Here is a 17,441-nt window from a genome sequence, read left to right on the forward strand (position 1 = left end):
GATGCAGGAGGTAGAGACAGCCTGAGACTAGGAGCCCAGCAGCCTGGGTTCTGGCTCCAGTTCCATCCCAGGCTCACGTTGAGTCTTCCTAGACCGACATCTCCACATCTGTTGTCATTCAGGTGTGACTACCATGGTTCCATCGTGTCATTGGGCCCTGTCTCCTTTATTTAATATTTTTCATCAAATTGACTCACTTAAAACTCTCAGTGTCCTAATTAATTAGTGGAAAAGCAACCTTGTGTATTGGGAAGAGTCCACGTTTTAGAGTCAGCATGGCCTGGGTTCAAGGCCTTGTCAGTTGTCAAACCCTGTGAGCCTCAGCCCCTCTCTAGACTGTGGGGATGTTACCAGCTCATCACTGGATTGTTCCGAGAAGAGTGAGTGGCAGACAGCATAGCGTAATGCCTGGCAAACACTAGTGCTAAATCGTGTATTTTATGAAAGAATGAAGCATAAATATTTTTCTTGTATACTTCCGCGTGTTTCCTCTCCCCTCCTCCCCCCTTGTCACAGGGCCAGCCAGAGACCTAAGAATGTTTTGCCTGAAAAATAGCAATCACCAGCTGACCACTCTCCCATCTCCGAGGCTTGCTCTCTATTATTCATACTCCATACTCCAGCCAGAGAGACTTTCTCTTTTAAAAGATTGTTGAATATTTAATGGGGCATCTGGGTGGCTCAGTCAGTTAAGCGTCTGACTTCGGCTCAGGTCATGATCTCGTGGTTCGTGGGTTCAAGCCCCACATCGGGCTGTGTACTGACAGCTCAGAGCCTGGAGCCTGCTTGGAGTTCTGTGTCTCCCTCTCTCTCTGCCCCTCCCCTGATCACACTCCGTCTGCCTGTCTCTTTCTCTCTCAAAAATAAATAAACATGAAAAAAATTGTTGAATATTTAAATTTAGAAATAGATAATACATGCACTCAGTAAAAAGCAATGCTTAAGCAGTATAAAAATTCCATGATGAGAATTGTGTCTCTGTTGCCGGAGTCCCCCTTACTCCATACAACCTGGGTTACTCGTTTCTAGTTCAGCAGTATCCTCTCACAGAGATGTTTGGTTCATCAAAGAGCATACACGTGTGGACGTATCCTGCACACTCCTGTTTTTACACAAGTGGTAACAACTGGACCTACAGTTCTGCATCTTGGTTTTGTGGTTATATCTTGGAGATTGTTTCATATCCCTAATAATCAGTCTCCACTCTTATATGATGCTTGCCATGTGCTGGGTACTGGGCTAAATGCTTTGCATCTCTTAATTCATTTCATCCTCACCGTAACTCGTTGAGGTAGTGATAGTATTACCACCCCATTTTATCTTAACTTTATTTGTTTTTGAGAGAGAGAGAGAGAGAGAGAGAGGATCCTAAGCAGACTCTGCACTGTCAGCATGGAGCCCAATGTGGGGCCCAAACCCACGAATCATGAGATCATGACCTGAGCCGAAATCAAGAGTTGGACGCCCAACTGACTGAGCCATCACCCCACTTTAGAGATGAGGGATCTGAGGCCCAGAGAGGTCAGGTGGCCAGCCCAAGGTCACCTAGCTGGGGAGTGGCAGAGCTTGCTCCTAGTCTACTCCCCAAAGCTACTTAAATAAATAAATTTAGTTATTTAAATATATATAAAGTCCTATCTGCATTTGTTTTGGAAGGTTATGATAGTTCACAGTAGCGAATGAAAAACAACATGGTGTAAACAGAAGGGTTCTGCAAGTTAGATGAAGATACAACAGTGCTCCTTCCTGCTGACATGCGAGCACCGAACTGAGTTTTCCCTCCTGATAAATCAGAGAATTGAAAGGGTTAACCACACATCTGGAACACCTGAAAACTGTCTTGCTGACACAGGTGGTTCCCATCTCACACTTTGGGAAATGCCAACCAGTGCAAGTTAGCTGGGCTCTGGCCCTTGATTTTGCCCATCTGTGGCATGAAGGCACGAAACTCGAGGAGCTCTGAGTCCCCTCTCCAGCTTTTATCCTCATGCCACATCACTGTTGGTGGCAGACAAGGGCATGTCTCCCAACTCAGGGAAAGGCAGGCTCTGCCAGACCATCGCAGCCTGCTGGCTAGGGTGTGGCCCAGGTTCATTTAGGGGTGGGAGCGGTCCAAAGGAGAACAAGGGGACGAGGTTTCCCTCCAGACAACCTCCTCCTCTCTCCCAGCTCTCCCGCCAAGACATTCGTTCAGTCACTCAGCATACCTGTGCTGATCCTCCACTGTGTCCGGAAGATGGGATATCGTTACACTGTGCGACAAATGTCCTTGTGGGGACATAGACATGGTGGGAAGAGGGGTGGGGAGATGAAGTCCAGCTGGGCATCAAGAAGGCCACAGAGAAGAGATGCCATTTAGTTTGGATCTTAAGGACAGGGGACTTCCCTAGGCTGGAGGGAGGCCAGGGGGCAGCCCTGAAGGCAACAGTGAGGCAGAAGCTGGGGTGTGGGACAAGCATCCCCCTGCTCGGTCAGTCAGTATTGCCTGGTTGTGAGTTGGGCACTGAGGTGGGTAGTGGGGTGGCTATCAGGGACTCATTCAATAACTAGGGATGGGAATCCATGCATACTGAGGAAGTGAAGAATCATTGTATTGAATCTCAGAGGCTCACACACTTGTTTCTCTCCCGAGTAGGGTGTGTATTTCCGTGAGGCACAACACCTTGTCTGTTTTCCACATAGTAGTATTGCCAGCACCTGCCAGTACCTGGCATATCATAAACTGCTCAATAGATATGTAATGATCCGGGTGTAACTGTTCTCCCCACACCTTCAGTAGGCTCACCAGATCAAAGGCAGGAGACTGCTCCCTCTCTCACTTTTCCTCCTTCCTTTCTTTCTGTCTCTTTCTCCTCCTTCCCTCTTTCCTTCCATTGGTTCATCCACCTATCCATCCATCCCCTCTCTCTTTTGATTTTGCTTTCCTCTGTGATGTCTTCATGATCAGGCAGTCTTCTCCCAGGGGTGACAAAGATGGTCCCCCACTGCAAGCTCACTTTCTATCAGCTCAGTGTATCCTGGTGGAAAATTAATTTGCCCTTCCCAGCATTTCCAACAAAGCCCTGGGCTGTCTCTGATTGACCTGGTTGGGGTCTTGGGCTCCAATCACTGTGGCCAGGTTAACATAATGTTTACTGATTGGCCAGGCCTGTGTCTCCTGCCCACCCCCGCATCTCCTGCCCACTCCTGGATTGGAGAGTGGTGTCAGTTTCCCATGAACCACTGGGACTGAGAGTGCCGGAGGGGAATTTTTGGGGATTTCCTCAAAGAAAATCAGGAAGCTGTTCCAGAAGAATGAGGACTGGATGATCCTAGGCAGAGAAAAACAACAGATGTCCACTGAGGGGGAGTATTGGGGGAGTATAAGGAGGTGACTCCATTGACTAGTACTGAAACACCTGATATACTTCTACCTGTAAGCTATTCCTCAAACCTATTTGACTCCTGCTCATTCTGGCCTTAGCACTCACACTGCTCCCTTTTTCTGGAATATTCCACCTCAACTCTTGCCCTGTTCACCCAGGTAACAGCTATTACTTCGAGGTTCAGTTTAGATGTCACTTCCTCCAGAAAGCCATCCTTTATCACATTGCATTTCCCTCATCACAGCACTTGTTACACCGTGTGATCATCACTTGTGAACTTGTCCATGTCCCTACTGCAGTGTGTATTCTTTGATGGTGGAGACCCTTTCTTCCACACTATAGTATGTAATGAGTTGTTCAATAAATATTTAATGATCAAAGGTGTAGCTGTCTCCCTACCTTCAAATGTATTCACAAGGTGAAAGGCAGTAGAACTGTACCTCCTCCATTTTATTCTCCCTTCTCTCCTTCCTCTATTCCTTCCATCCACCCACACCTCCATCTACCCATTTACTCACCCACCCATCTATCAATTCAACCATCTCCCTATCTACCCATCCTTCCACCTATACGCTCAGCCAGCCAGCTGTCATTCATTCATTCATGCAAATATATACTGATGCTTTCTGCATACCAGTCTCTGCTTTAGTATAGGGAATATGTTTATGAACAAAGTCCTGGATCTCTGGACTTTGCATTCTAGTTGCAGTAAGACAGTGTATAGACGTGCAATGAGTAAATAAGATAGTGATTGTAAGTTGTTCAGAGAACGTAGGCCACACAGTATGGGTGGTCATACTGAAATTGGGAACTTTGCTTATCCTTCAGAGATGTCTTTGGCATGCATTGGCCCAGGATTTCACCCATGCACAGCTCTTGGGTGACTCAGAGATGGTCCTGCTTGTGGGGAAGAGGAAGTGCACATGAACTTCATTGTTGAGAACCTGTTGTCTAACAACTGATTCTTATCCTGCCCCAGCATGTCCCTTAATTGATGCTCTCAACTTCCATATTTCCTTTGGCTTCTTTTGCATTCAAGAGAGGGTCTGAAGGATTATGCATATAATATTTTCTTGTTTTCATGATCTGAGCATTTGGGAAGATGCAGAAAGCAAAGTGTATACAGCTAAAGGCAGCGTGATTACTAGAGACAGCTCAGAAGTCCTAGCTGTGTGGCTCGCTGAGTGACTTTGTACAATCCACTTGCCATTTCTGAGCCTCAGTTTCTTTCAAGATGGGCTAATACACCAAGATTTCTGGGGAGCCTTTTGAGAATATATGAAACTGATCTGTGTCCAAGAACAATGGTCTCAACTGACATGTCCTTACAGGCTCCTTCTCAGCCTGTGCTAGACTTGTTCCACAGGGCTTCCCTGATTGGGTCTAGAGGGTTGGAACACGAACGTCCCATTAAGCTGGGCAGAAAGCTAGGTGGGTGCCTCTGAGGGGTCCTTTAGAGGTGCCGAGTTGAAGACTGGGTCTCAGTGCCTTGGCCTCAGCTGAATGCCTGCATCCACCTCTGCTCCCTTCCCACCCCCAACACTGGGGCTGTCAGCCAGTCACTTTATTGTTACAACTTATGGAACACTTTCCTACCCACCCCCTTTCTGGTCTCCACCAGGTGGCCCAGAGGGGACAAGCCTCTGTCAAGGTCACCCAGCAAGTTGGGGTTGAGTCTCCAAACCAGGTCTCCTGATTTCCCTGCGGGGAAGAGGACGCTTTCATCCCTGTTTTGTGGTTTCCGTATCCATAAAGCAGGGATCATATGGTGTCTACCTTCTAGAGTTTTTGTGTGAAATAAGAGAGTTTGTATATGTACAGTGCTTAGAACAAGGCCAGGCATGTAAGTAAGTGCTCAATAAATGTTAGCTGCTATCACCATTATTGTTATCATACTGCCTCCCAGGGTTGGGATAAGGATTCATTGAAATGCTCCTTGGAGATAATAAAAAAAGAGGTTTGCAAACTCTGAAGTAATTCATAATTTTAAACATTAATTAGCACATCCTGGACTGGCTGTATTGAGCAGACTGTTCTGTTGAGCTAAGGACATTTCATGCTAAAACCTGTATTTCAGGTAATTAAATAAAGGCATCATCTAGAGGATTCTGGATATAGTTAGACTCATTTTCGAGAGGTCCCCAGGTAAACTCTTTTGTGGCAGCTGTGTGACATAAGTCATCCTGGGCAACCAAGTTCACTGTTATTCTTAGGATAAAGAATTACCAGTTGGATTCAGAGAGTTTGGTCCCAGGGTTGTCGGGCTGTGTTATCCAATCATGGGATTTTTGCAACTCAGCTCAGAGACTGTGCTGGCAAGTTTGGCTTGATGTAGAGCAGGAAAAGTACTCAGTGGTTCAGTGGAAAACTAGGCAAAGGGAAATGTGGGAGGCTGAGAACACCCAGCTGGGATGCTGACCTTGAGTGAATAGATGGATGGATGCATGGATGATTGGACAGGAAGATCTAATTGCAAATAGAAACGCTCTCTCTTCCTCTGAACTGCTCAACACAGATGATAGATTAATGGTGAGACAAGCAGACCTCAGCAGCTGAAACAGAAAAAGTGGCTTTTGTAAGAATCATTGAACCCAGAAGGGAGTAAGTCCAGAAATGAACACCCCAGCAGCATGGTAGAAAAGTAAAGACACCAGTGGTCCCCATGAATGCAGAGGAATAGAGAAAAACTTTGAGAATGGAAACGCGGGGCCCTTGGAGATAGACTTCAGCAGGCATTCCCAAGTCTTATATGTATGACATTCCTGGAGCTGGAGCTGTGGCATAAAGATGGTGGAAAAATAGACAATTGCTTTGGTTTTCTAGAAGCCTGCAGTCGTTCCTTTTGGCCACTAGATGTCGAGAACACATCGATCTGGCACACTTTCTGGTCCATTGAGTTTGGAAATAAGTTTAGTGGAACTGGCATGAGGAGTGGAAGAAATCACTGAGAATAGCATCTCTAGAGGCTTTAGGGCAATTCAAAAAAGCAAACATGGGTGGAATGCACAGAAGAGATCTTTCCACCAAGACCAATAAAGAAAAGTTGATTGCATTTTTTATTCATTTATTGTTTTGACATTTGGGGAGGTTTTCAAGATGAAAGAAGAAGGGAGAAACATGGTATAGAATAAAATTTTGCAGGGTGCCTAGGTGGCTCAGTCAGTTGAATGTCCGACTCTTGATTTTGGCTCAGGTCATGATCTCACGGTTCGTGAGTTCAAGCCCTGTGTTGGGCTCTGCGCTGACAGCATGGAGCCTGCTTGGGATTCTCTCTCTCTGCCCCTCCCTTGCTTACTCTCTCTGTTTCAAAAATAGATAAACATTTAAGAAAAAGAGAATAAAATTTTGTGCAATACCTAACGTTCTTTAGAATTTGTAAGCATTTTCCTGAACTCAAATGAGTAAATTCAAGATTCTCAAACCCTCAGCCCAAATCGCGGGTGATGATGACGGTGGTGGTGGTGGTAGCAGCTAATGTCTACGTGGCTCTTATCATGTGGCAGTTGTTGTTCTCAGCACTTTACCTATGTTAGCTCACTTAGTCTTCATAACGATCTATGAGGTAGGTGTCGTGGTCATTGCCATTTTACAATGAGGAAGTAGAGGTCAGAGAGGTTCCGTGACTTGCCCAAGGTCACACAGCTGGTAAGAGGCACCATCAGGACATTTGCACCAGACATTTGTATCAGAGCTCATGCTCTACAATACCTACTATGTTCTACAACAGATACTTCCCACATTAACTCCTGGCCGATGGCAAATGGGGCTTTCTGTGCAACAGACTGATGCTGTGATTTAATGGTAAGAGAGAGGAATTCTTCATCTAATAAACTCACTTCACAGGACTGCAGATGAGAAGGAATAAGGTTATAATGTTGAACAAGAGTTTGGTCCAAGTTCTCTGATTTAAACGGCCCCATTAGGCAGAAGTGTATCCCTTCCCCAGGTAGAAGCCTCTGCTTTATTAGCTGCTATGATTATCCAAATGACAAGAGAAGAGAACAAGCAAAGCTCAGGAGCAATGGATTCCAGAAAGTTCGTGTGTTTCTTAGCACAGAAATATGATCATAAACTTGATAGTACCCAGGAAAGGTGCAACTGGGAGATGAAGTCCTGTTGATATGGGACTGCCCAACTTGTTTTAAGGCTGCCGAAACTCTTCACACCTGCCGAGAAAATGGTAACAAATTATGAAAACAGTATGGTATGGTAGAAAGAGTGGTGGATTAAAAGAGGCCAGAATTCTTTTTTAAAATTAATTAGTTAGTTAATTAATTATAATAATTTATTTTTTAATTTACATGCAAGTTAGCATATAGTGCAACAATGATTTCAGGAGTAGATGCCTTAATGTCCCTTACCCATTTAGCCCATCCCCCCTTCCACAACCCCTCCAGTATCCCCCTGTTCTCCCTTTTAAGAGTCTCTTATGTTTTGTCCCCCTCCCTGTTTTCGTATTATTTTTGCTTCCCTTCCCTTATGTTCATCTGTTTTGTATCTTAAATTCCTCATATGAGTGAAGTCATATGATATTTGCCTTTCTGTGCCTAATTTCACTTGGCATAATACCCTCTAGTTCCATCCACGTGGTTGCAAATGGCAAGATTTCATTCTTTTTGATTGCTGAGTAATACTCCATTGTGTGTGTATGTGTGTGTGTGTGTGTGTGTGTGTGTGTGTGTGTGTGTGTATACACACCACATCTTTATCCATTCATCCATCAGTGGACATTTGGGTAAAGAGACCAGAATTCTAATTTTGCTGAACATATGCTTCCTATATGACCCTACATTCTACTCCTAGATATTTACCTGAGTGAAATGAAAACGTATGTCCACACAAAGAATTATACATGAACATTTTTAGCAGCTTTATTCATAATAGACCAAAACTGTGCACAACCCAGGTAACTACTAACATATGAATAAATACACAAATAGTGATAGACCTATACAATGTAATAATAACTACTCAGCAATGAAAAAGAACTGGGAGAATCTCAAAAAAATTCTGCTGAGCAAAAGAGGGTGGAACCCAAAGAATTTATATGTGTTGCTTCCATGTATATGAAGTTCTAGAACACACAAAACCCTGACAGTGACAGAAAGGAAATCAGTGATTGTCTGGGGCCGGGGGGGGGGCGGTGTAGGCACCTACTGCAAAGGGGTGTGAGGGATCTCTGTGGTGTAATGGAAGTGTTCTGTAGCTTGATCGTACTGTTGGCCACACGGAGGCAAAGTTTGGAGACTACGCTGATAATACTGTTCAGTCTTGGAAAAGCCACTTTGCCCTCTGGGGCCTCAGTTTCCTTATTTGTAAAATTTAGTGATTGGATTAGATGATGTCTAGGATTTCTTCTGTCTCAAAAATTCCCTTGCTATAACAATATGTACTTCTGCTATGCAAGCAGAAGAGCAAAGTGCAGTTTGCTTTGTGGGAATACACTGTTTAGCCAAGGATGAGTTTCTTTCAGAAAGTGTAGAATAGCAATTAGGTTACCCAGTGATGCCCCTTTTGGGGAGAGAACCATTTCCATTTGCAGGCCAATAAGGAGACAGCTGAGGAGAGGATTTGCGTGTTCCCATGGGCATTCCCTGAGCCCCTGAGGAGGGGCTTTCCCAGTGACACTGGGAGGAGGGAGGGAGTGAGGGACAAGAGTCATGGCTGGCAGGGCCAGAGAGGGCAGCTGAGGGAGGGCCAAGTTTGTCATATCACCTCTGAGACCCCCAAATACTTGGGGGTTTTCAATTTCCCCCCCTTTTTTTTAAAAAAATGTTTATTTCTGAGAGGGAGACAGAGAGAGAGAGACAGAGCACAAACAGGGGAGGTGTGGAGAGAAAGAGGGAGATATAGAATCTGAAGCAGGCTCCAGGCTGTGAGCTGTCAGCACAGAGCCCAGTGCAGGGCTGAAACCCATGAACTGTGAGATCATGACCTGACCCGAAGTCGGACACTTAACTGACTGAGCCACTCAGGCGCCCCTTAAATTTCCTCTTTACACGTCCATTCCTGGCATTCAGTCAGGACTTAATGAGTTGGTGATGATGATGATGGCGATGAAGCTGCCACTGATGACCATCATCGTTCCCCAAGTTTGTGCGAAAGTAAAGAACAGCCAGGAGCCCAAGTGTGTGGTGGGAAGAGGGTACAGCACAGCTTACTGGCACGCAGAACCTGAAGGGGGCCGGGAGCACAGGGATGGCATGCTGGGCTGTGCGTGCTGCTGATTTCCTGCTCTCCTGTGTCCCCAGGTCATGAAAACCTACCACATGTACCATGCAGAGAGCATCAGTGCAGAAAGCAAGCTAAAGGAGGCCGAGAAGCAGGAGGAGAAGCAGTTCAACAAGTCTGGCGACCTCAGCATGAACCTGCTCCGACACGAGGACCGGCCCCAGCGCCGCAGCTCTGTGAAGAAAATTGAGAAGATGAAGGAGAAGGTAAGTGAAGGCCCAGGAAAAATTGAGGGCAGGGTAGAAGGCAGGGGCATGCTTCCTGCTGACAGCCTCAGCCTTCCCCCTATGCACCCTGAGGGTGCATGTGCTGAGCCACCATCATGTGCTCTCTTGGAGGTCAGTGTCACGGAGGAGGCAGGGCTGGCCATGCCTCACTAGCATTTGTCAGACCTGGCCTTGTGCCAGGATCAACAGGCAGGGAAAGGGCCAGCCGACAAGAGAGCTGAACTGTAACGAGAATCACGCCCAGCAAGCACATTCTCAGATGGGCAGGAATCACCGGACATTTGTCGGGGCAGGGGCTTGCTCGGGAGTCCATTTTGGTGGCTGGAGGGCTGGTTGGGGTTGAGTGTGTCCCAACAAGAGGAAACAGCATTGTGTTGCCAACCAGTGCCTGGGGAACCCAATGAAGAACCCATTCCAAGATGGGACAAGCTAAAGATGGGAGATTTAGAATTACCATGTATGGGAGCTGATAAAATGCTTTAGTGGGGCACGGTGAAAGGAGTGCTAGCATTGGAGTCAGACAGACTGGGTTTTGAAAAGGCCACATTTACAGTATTTCCCCGAGCCTCAGTTAAATGTTTACTTATTTTTGAGAAAGAGACAAAGCACAAGTGGAGAAGGGACAGAGAGAGAGAGAGAGACACGGAACCCAAAGCAGGCTCCAGGCTCTGAGCTGTCAGCACAGAGCCAGATGTGGGGCTCAAACTGGGGACTAGAGAGATCATGACCTGAGCTGAAGTCGGACGCTTAACCAAGTGAGCCACCCAGGCGCCCCTGAGCCTCAGTTTAAAAATCTGAGAGTGATGGCAAATGACTGTTCTCTCTCATATCCACTCTGATTGATTGGTAGTGCCCGCCCAGGGCTCTGTGTTGAAGATTGTGAAGCCTCCTCCACACATCAGTTAAAAACACAGCTGTGATCAATTAATGATGTCTGCCACGGCCAGGGAATTTAGAAGGTCAGCGTACATGCTTTTTTGTCATCCTAGGTTAGGTCACTTCTAAGGTTTCTTTCTTCATAAAAGCTCTGATTTTCTTGTTGAATTCTCTGTATTCATTCATTCCATACAATCAGCAAATATTTCTGAGCTCTTCTGTGTCCCAAACATTGCACCAGATGTTTATTTGGGCTTCTATGGGTCTAATTCAATGATTATATGATCCTACACCTCTTAAAATGATAGGAGATTGAGTGGAAATAAAATTCACCAGGGCCTCGGTGACCTGGAAAAGTAACCATAGGCAAATAAAGTAAGATTCCAGGGTAATTTCAAAGGCAAAGAAAAGTGTGCTGCCCAATAATTAGACAGAGACTCAATTTAAAAATGGGTAAAGGATTTGAATAGATATTTCTCTGAAGAACTTACATGAGTGGTTAATAAGCACATGAAAAGATGCTCAGCATCATTAGTCATTAAGGAAATACAAATCAAAACCACAGTGAGATATCACTCCATACCTACCAACATGGCTAAAATAAAAAAGGCAGATAATAATAACTGCTAGTGAGGTTGCAGAGAAATTTGAACACTTACACATTGCTGGAGGGAATGTAAAATGGTTCAGCCATTTGGGAAAACAATTTGTCAGTTCCTCAAAATGTTAAACATAAAGTTACCATATGACTCAACAGTTCCATCCTAGGCAATCTACTCAAGAAAAATGAAAACATACATCCACACAAAGACCTGCACATGAATGTTCATACAGCATTATCCATAGTAGCCAAAAAGTAGAGACAATCCAGATGTCCATCAGTTGGTGAATGGATGAATAAATGTGGTTTAACCATGTAGTGGAATATTATTCAGCCACAAAAACGAGTGAAATGCTGATACATGCTGCAACATGGATGTACCTTGAAAACAATATGCTGAGTAAGAGAAACCAGTCATAATATTGTATGATTCTATTTATATGAAATGTCCAGACTAGACAGAGACAGAAAGTGGATTGTTGGTTGCCAGGAGCTGGGGCAGAAGAGAATGGAGAGTGACTGCTAATCGGTATAGGGTTTCTTTTGGGGTTGATATTCTAAATTTTGATAGTGGTGATTATTGTACAATACTGTGAATATATTAAGAAAAAAGAAAGAAAAGAAAGGAAGGAAGAAAGACAGAAAGAAAGAAAGAAAGGAAGAAAGACAGAAAGAAAGAAAGAAAGAAAGAAAGGAAGGAAGAAAGACAGAAAGAAAGAAAGAAAGAAAGAAAGAAAGAAAGAAAGAAAGAAAGAAAAAGAAAATAAGACAAGCAGGTAAGGAATTACAGAACTACAACATGGGGGATAAATAGAAGGTGAGGGAGACCACCAGCTGGGAGATCTGGAGACTAAGTTTAGTTCAGAGTTATATGCTAATCAGCCATTTGGCTCTTGGACAATCCACTTTTTTTTTTTTTTTTTTATTAAGTAATCTCCACACCTAACGTGGGGCTTCAGCTCACAACCCTGACATTAAGAGTGGCGTGCTCTACCAGCAGAGCCAGCCAGGTGCCCCCAAGCCACTTCTTTTCAGTTTTCATTTTCTCACCTATAAAGTGGGTGAATTAAACTACGATATCTTTACTATCCTTTCCAGGTATAAAATGTTACAAATTCATGAAGGGCTGAAAGTGGTGTGGGGGTCACCCTGGAAATGGGTGAGGAGTCTCAAAATTCTCTGTGAGGAGTCGGGTACGTGGCTGGTACAGGACTGTAACTACCAGGAGGAATTTGTTTCCCAGAATAAATGGGCCCTGGAGAAAGGTCAGAGGAGATCTATGAAGAGAATTCAAAGGTTGACATGGAAGCACCCCTACTAGGTAGCTAGGAGAACACGATCTGGAATGAAAGGTTTTTTAAATCCCCTTCTTAGTCCCCTTCACCTCTTTCACCCTCTCCCCACTCACCTCCCCTCTGGTAACCATCAGTTTATTTGCCATGGAGTTTGGTTTTTTATTTGTCTCTTTTTTCCTTTGTTTACAGTTTTGTGTCTTAAATTCCACATATGAGTGAAATCATATGGTATTTGTCTTTCTCTGAATGACTTATTTCACTTAGCACTATATTCTCTAGATCATTTTTTTTAAAAATGTTTATTTACTTTGAGAGAGAGGGAACACGAGCAGGGGAGGGGCAGATAGAGAGGGAGAGAGAGAATCCCAGGCAGGTTCCAGGCTCAGTGCTCAGTGCAGAGCCCAAAATGACCTGAGCCAATATCAAGAGTTGGACGTTTAACCGACTGAGCCACCCAAGTGCACCTTTACCACTTTTTCTTTATCCGTTCATCCATCAGTGGACACTTGGGCCACTTGCATAGTTTTGCTTGGGATAAGGAAGATTTAAGATTTAAGAGTGCCTAGGTGAAGGAGGAAAACCCTGTTTGTTAAAGGAGAGCCGTTTTTCTACCCTGAACAGGACTCATCGTCTGAAAGGGGTAAAGGGACAGCTCTCCAACCCACTTTCTCTCTACCTCTTCCTGCCCAGGCTGGCCCAGGACAGAAGCAGCTTCCCAGGGAGGCCGTCCAACTCCTAGCCAACACTGGCACCTCCAGCTGCTCAGTCTGCCTCTCTCACCATTCATGTCCACACAACCAGTGAAAAGTGCTTACTGCCTACTTTGTGCAGAGACAGTTCTGGGTGCTCCAGGCCCAGTGATGACTGGGGCAGATCAAGTCCCTGACTTCATAGAGCTTACTTTCTAGTGGGGGACCCCAAAAACCAGCAAGTAAACAAAGAGGTAAAAAATATAATTTCAGGTAGTGAAGAATGGTTATGAAGAAAAATAGAGCAACCAAGATGTCCTTCAGTAGGTGAATGGGTAAGCGAACTGTGGTCCACCCAGGCAGTGGAATGTTATTGAGTGCTAAAAAGAAATGAGGTAACAAGCCCCTAGAAGACATGGAAGAACCTTAAATGCATATTACTAGGTGAAAGAAGTCAATCTGAAAAGGCCACATACTGTACGATGCCAACGACATGACATCTTAGAAAAGGCAGAACTATGGAGACAGGAGAAAGATCAGTGGTTGCCAGGGGTAGGTGGCAGGGAGGAAATGGATAGGGGGAGCACAGAGTATTCTAGGGCAGGGAAACTACTCAGTCTGATATTATAATGATGGATGTATATTGTTATACCTTTGCCCAAACCCATAGAATGTAAAATACCAGGAGTGAGCCCTAATGTAAACTATGGACGCTGGGTGATTATGATGTGTCACTGTAGGTTTATCAGTTGGAACTAATGTACCCTCTCAACTTTTGCTGTGAACCTAGCACTGCTCTAAATATACAGTCTTTGGGGCGCCTGGGTGGCTCAGTCGGTTAAGCGGCCGACTTCAGCTCAGGTCATGATCTCGCGGTCTGTGAGTTCAAGCCCCATGTTGGGGTCTGCTGACAGCTCAGAGCCTGGAGCCTATTTCAGATTCTGTGTCTCCCTCTCTCTGACCCTCCCCCGTTCATGCTCTGTCTCTCTCTGTCTCAAAAATAAATAAAAACGTTAAAAAAAATTTATAAATAAATAAATAAATAAACAAACAGTCTTTAAAAAAATTAAATGAAAATGAAAACAATCACTAAAAATTGAACAAAGATAAAATAAGTGAAAAAAGTAGATCAGGGGAAGGGAAGGGGGAGGGGCACCGCAGATGCTGAAGACTCATTTCAGGCAAGGTTGTCCTCAGAGGCTGCTCTGGCCACCTGATTTTGGGGAAGGACCTGAAGGACGGAAGGAGCAGGCCTCATAGGGACTTGGAAGGATGGCTTACCAGGCAGAGGGAACGAGCCTGAAGGCCTAGAGGCAGGAGTGAACTTAGCCTCTTAAAGGAAAGACAGAGGGGACTGAGCAACGAGGAGCCTGAAGGAAGAGGGTTCGAAAGAGGGATGAGAGCCAGGTTAGTGCCTCAGCTCTTATGTCTACTGTGTTCTTGCAGAGGCAGGCAAAGTATTCTGAGAACAAGCTGAAATGCACAAAGGCCCGGAATGACTACTTGCTGAATCTGGCGGCCACCAACGCAGCTATCAGCAAGTACTACATCCACGACGTCTCCGACCTAATCGACGTGAGCACCTGGGGAGGCTGGGACTGAACAGGGCCCCACACCTGGACTGGCCCTTGTCTTTAGCTGATGTGCATGTCCCATGAGCCCCGACGGAGGGGAAGGGCAGTGGGCATTGGGGCCTGGGGAATGAGTATCACCTCCTGGTTTCTACTTCCGTGGGTGGGAGTGGGCCTCTGGCAGCCCCTATATGGCCAGGTCAGGCAGTCTTATATTCCACCTGCACTGCCCAAGTCCCCTCCTCTACGCCGGGCCCTTTTCTGGGTATAGAGGTATAGGGGTGATCATACACAGTTCACAGCCTGCAGGGTTTCCCAGGGTAGTATAGGTATGTTTAGGGAATATTATCATGGGAGAAATCAGGCAGTTTAAGCAAAAGCAGAATGGAAGCCTGACTCCTGAGTACCAGATGTGTAGGTCATGCTGAAGAGTCCGCCGGCTTGGAGAGAGAACGTCATGAGGGGCATCATCATGGAGAGCTTCTGTGTCATCTGTGCTGGAGCTGAGGCTGCTTTTTGTGTCTTGCCCATCCCACACGGACAGGAATCTGGCCTGTAGATGCTCAGGAAAGGTTCCATACTGGCGGATGGATCCTTTTCCTCTGGGTCTGCTGTGTCCTGTCAGGGAGTCAGAGGGTCACCACTTTTCCATGGCTGCAGTAGGGACCCATTGCCACAATCCCCGGGAGAGGGAGCTGCCCAGCCCTGCCTGTGGCTTCCCATGCCCCAGGCCATATCTCTCCTCTTTCTCACAACTTTTCACTCTTTCTAGCCCTCTCCTGTCTTCATTTGCCACATTTTTATTGAGCACCTGCTAGCTCTAGGCCTTGAGGCACCACAGTGGACAATAGCCCATGGGTCTCTCCTCATGGGGCTTACAATGCATAACCTTGAAACCTTAATAGGTGACCACAAAGCCAACTGGCAGGTGTCACAGTGAGGGAGGTGGGGGAGATGCGGGCCCCCAGAGGAGGGAAGCATGATATAAACTCTGAGCGGGGAGTGCATCAAGGAGGACTTCCTGGAGGAAGTGACCTCTAAACTGAAACCTCAAGGAAGAATATTTAGGCAGTCTGCAGGCAGAGGGAATGCATGTGTGAAGGCCTAGAAACGAGAAAGAATGTGATGAATTTGGGGAGCTAGAGAAGTTCTGCTAGTGCCCAAATCACAATACCCAGCTCCCACTGAGGGCTTTGGGGAGATTTGTGCAGCAAGATTCCAAAGTGCACAAGGGTTTCCAGGATGAAAGATTTGACTGTGGAATGTGAGGTAATGGTAAGCCACTGTCATGGGAAAGGGAATGCCGTTGGCCCCCACCTCCATGTGACAGCCCACAGCCTTCTGTCGTGTGCCTCTTTCCAAGTGCTGTGACTTGGGCTTTCATGCCAGCCTGGCCCGCACCTTCCGGACCTACCTCTCAGCCGAGTACAACCTGGAGACCTCTCGCCACGAGGGGCTGGATGTCATCGAGAACGCGGTAGACAACCTGGACTCCCGAAGTGACAAGCACACTGTCATGGACATGTGCAACCAGGTCTTCTGTCCTCCACTCAAGTTTGAGTTCCAGCCCCATATGGGGGATGAGGTAGGCTTCTCCCAGGAGCCCATGCTTGAGGCCGTTTCACCTGTTCTCCCATGTGCTCCCAGAACATCGGTGGGAGGGGAACGTCAGCCCCTGTTCCACATGCATGACATTGATCTCAGAGGCCTCAGGTCATGTTCTCGGTCCAGGGGCTTCCCCATCTGAGGAGTTTCCCACTGATATCCTAACTTTGCTGGCTCACGTGCCTCACCTGTAGAATTACAAGACCTTAACTCTCCTTAACATCCTTCCCAGTTATGTCTAGACCCCAAGGGAGTCCCACATTGTCACACAAGCATCTCACAGTCTTCCCTTGGATGACCTTGGATCACAGGAGGCTAGCTAGGCCTCACCGCAGCCGCTCTGGCGGCAGCCTTGCCTGGGCACTGCCTGTCCTCCCCTACGGGAGGCTTACCACCAACTCTGCTCTCTTGGGTTTTGTTTTGTTTTCTTTTCTTTTCTTTTAATATGAAATTTATTGTCAAATTGGTTTCCATACAACACCCAATGCTCATCCCAACAGGTGTCCTCCTCAGTGCCCATCACCCACTTTCGCCTCTCTTGGGTTTTGTGCCACTCAGATCCTCAGAACCGTGTTCTGGAATGAATAAATAAATAAGTGCAGGAAGTACTTGTTCCTGGCCACAAAGCATCACAGTGGTTACTCAAACTGTGCAAAGTCCCTTATGCTAATAGATCCTTGAGCTTTCCCTTTTCATCCCTCCCCACTTTCTTCATCTGCAAAAGAGGGGCCTTCTGCAGGGTCTCCCACAGCTTCTGGCCCGTCCCTCAGCCATTGCATTCAACCCTTTGGCCCATCATCTGGACCTAAAAATCCTGGCCTCATGGTTACGACGGGTGACTGTGAAGTTTGAGTTGCCTCGTTAGTGGTAAATAACTAGTAAATCACAGAGCCCTACAGTCCCTTATGATCTCAGCTGAGTTATGCCAGGCTGCCCAGCCCACAGGTAGTAAGGGAGCTGTGGGTGGAGTGGGTGTAGGGA

General features: G+C 46.2%; 1 protein-coding gene across 7 annotated transcripts in view; it reads left to right on the forward strand.

The window, feature by feature from the left end:
* The window catches only part of SRGAP3 (SLIT-ROBO Rho GTPase activating protein 3), a 354,753-nt gene that overhangs the window by 267,492 nt on the left and 69,820 nt on the right, over positions 1 to 17,441 (forward strand). For all 7 annotated transcript variants that reach the window (XR_008297014.1, XM_053219015.1, XM_053219016.1 and 4 more), the window contains 3 exons: positions 9,617 to 9,802; positions 14,731 to 14,859; positions 16,219 to 16,440. Coding sequence is in view for 6 of the 7 variants with exons in the window: in XM_053219015.1 (XP_053074990.1) it covers positions 9,617 to 9,802; positions 14,731 to 14,859; positions 16,219 to 16,440 (537 nt within the window). In the remaining variant the exon portion in view is untranslated. The remainder of the gene's footprint in view (positions 1 to 9,616; positions 9,803 to 14,730; positions 14,860 to 16,218; positions 16,441 to 17,441) is intronic.

This window comes from Acinonyx jubatus, chromosome A2 (genome assembly GCF_027475565.1).
Source record: "Acinonyx jubatus isolate Ajub_Pintada_27869175 chromosome A2, VMU_Ajub_asm_v1.0, whole genome shotgun sequence".
NCBI lineage: Eukaryota > Metazoa > Chordata > Mammalia > Carnivora > Felidae > Acinonyx > Acinonyx jubatus.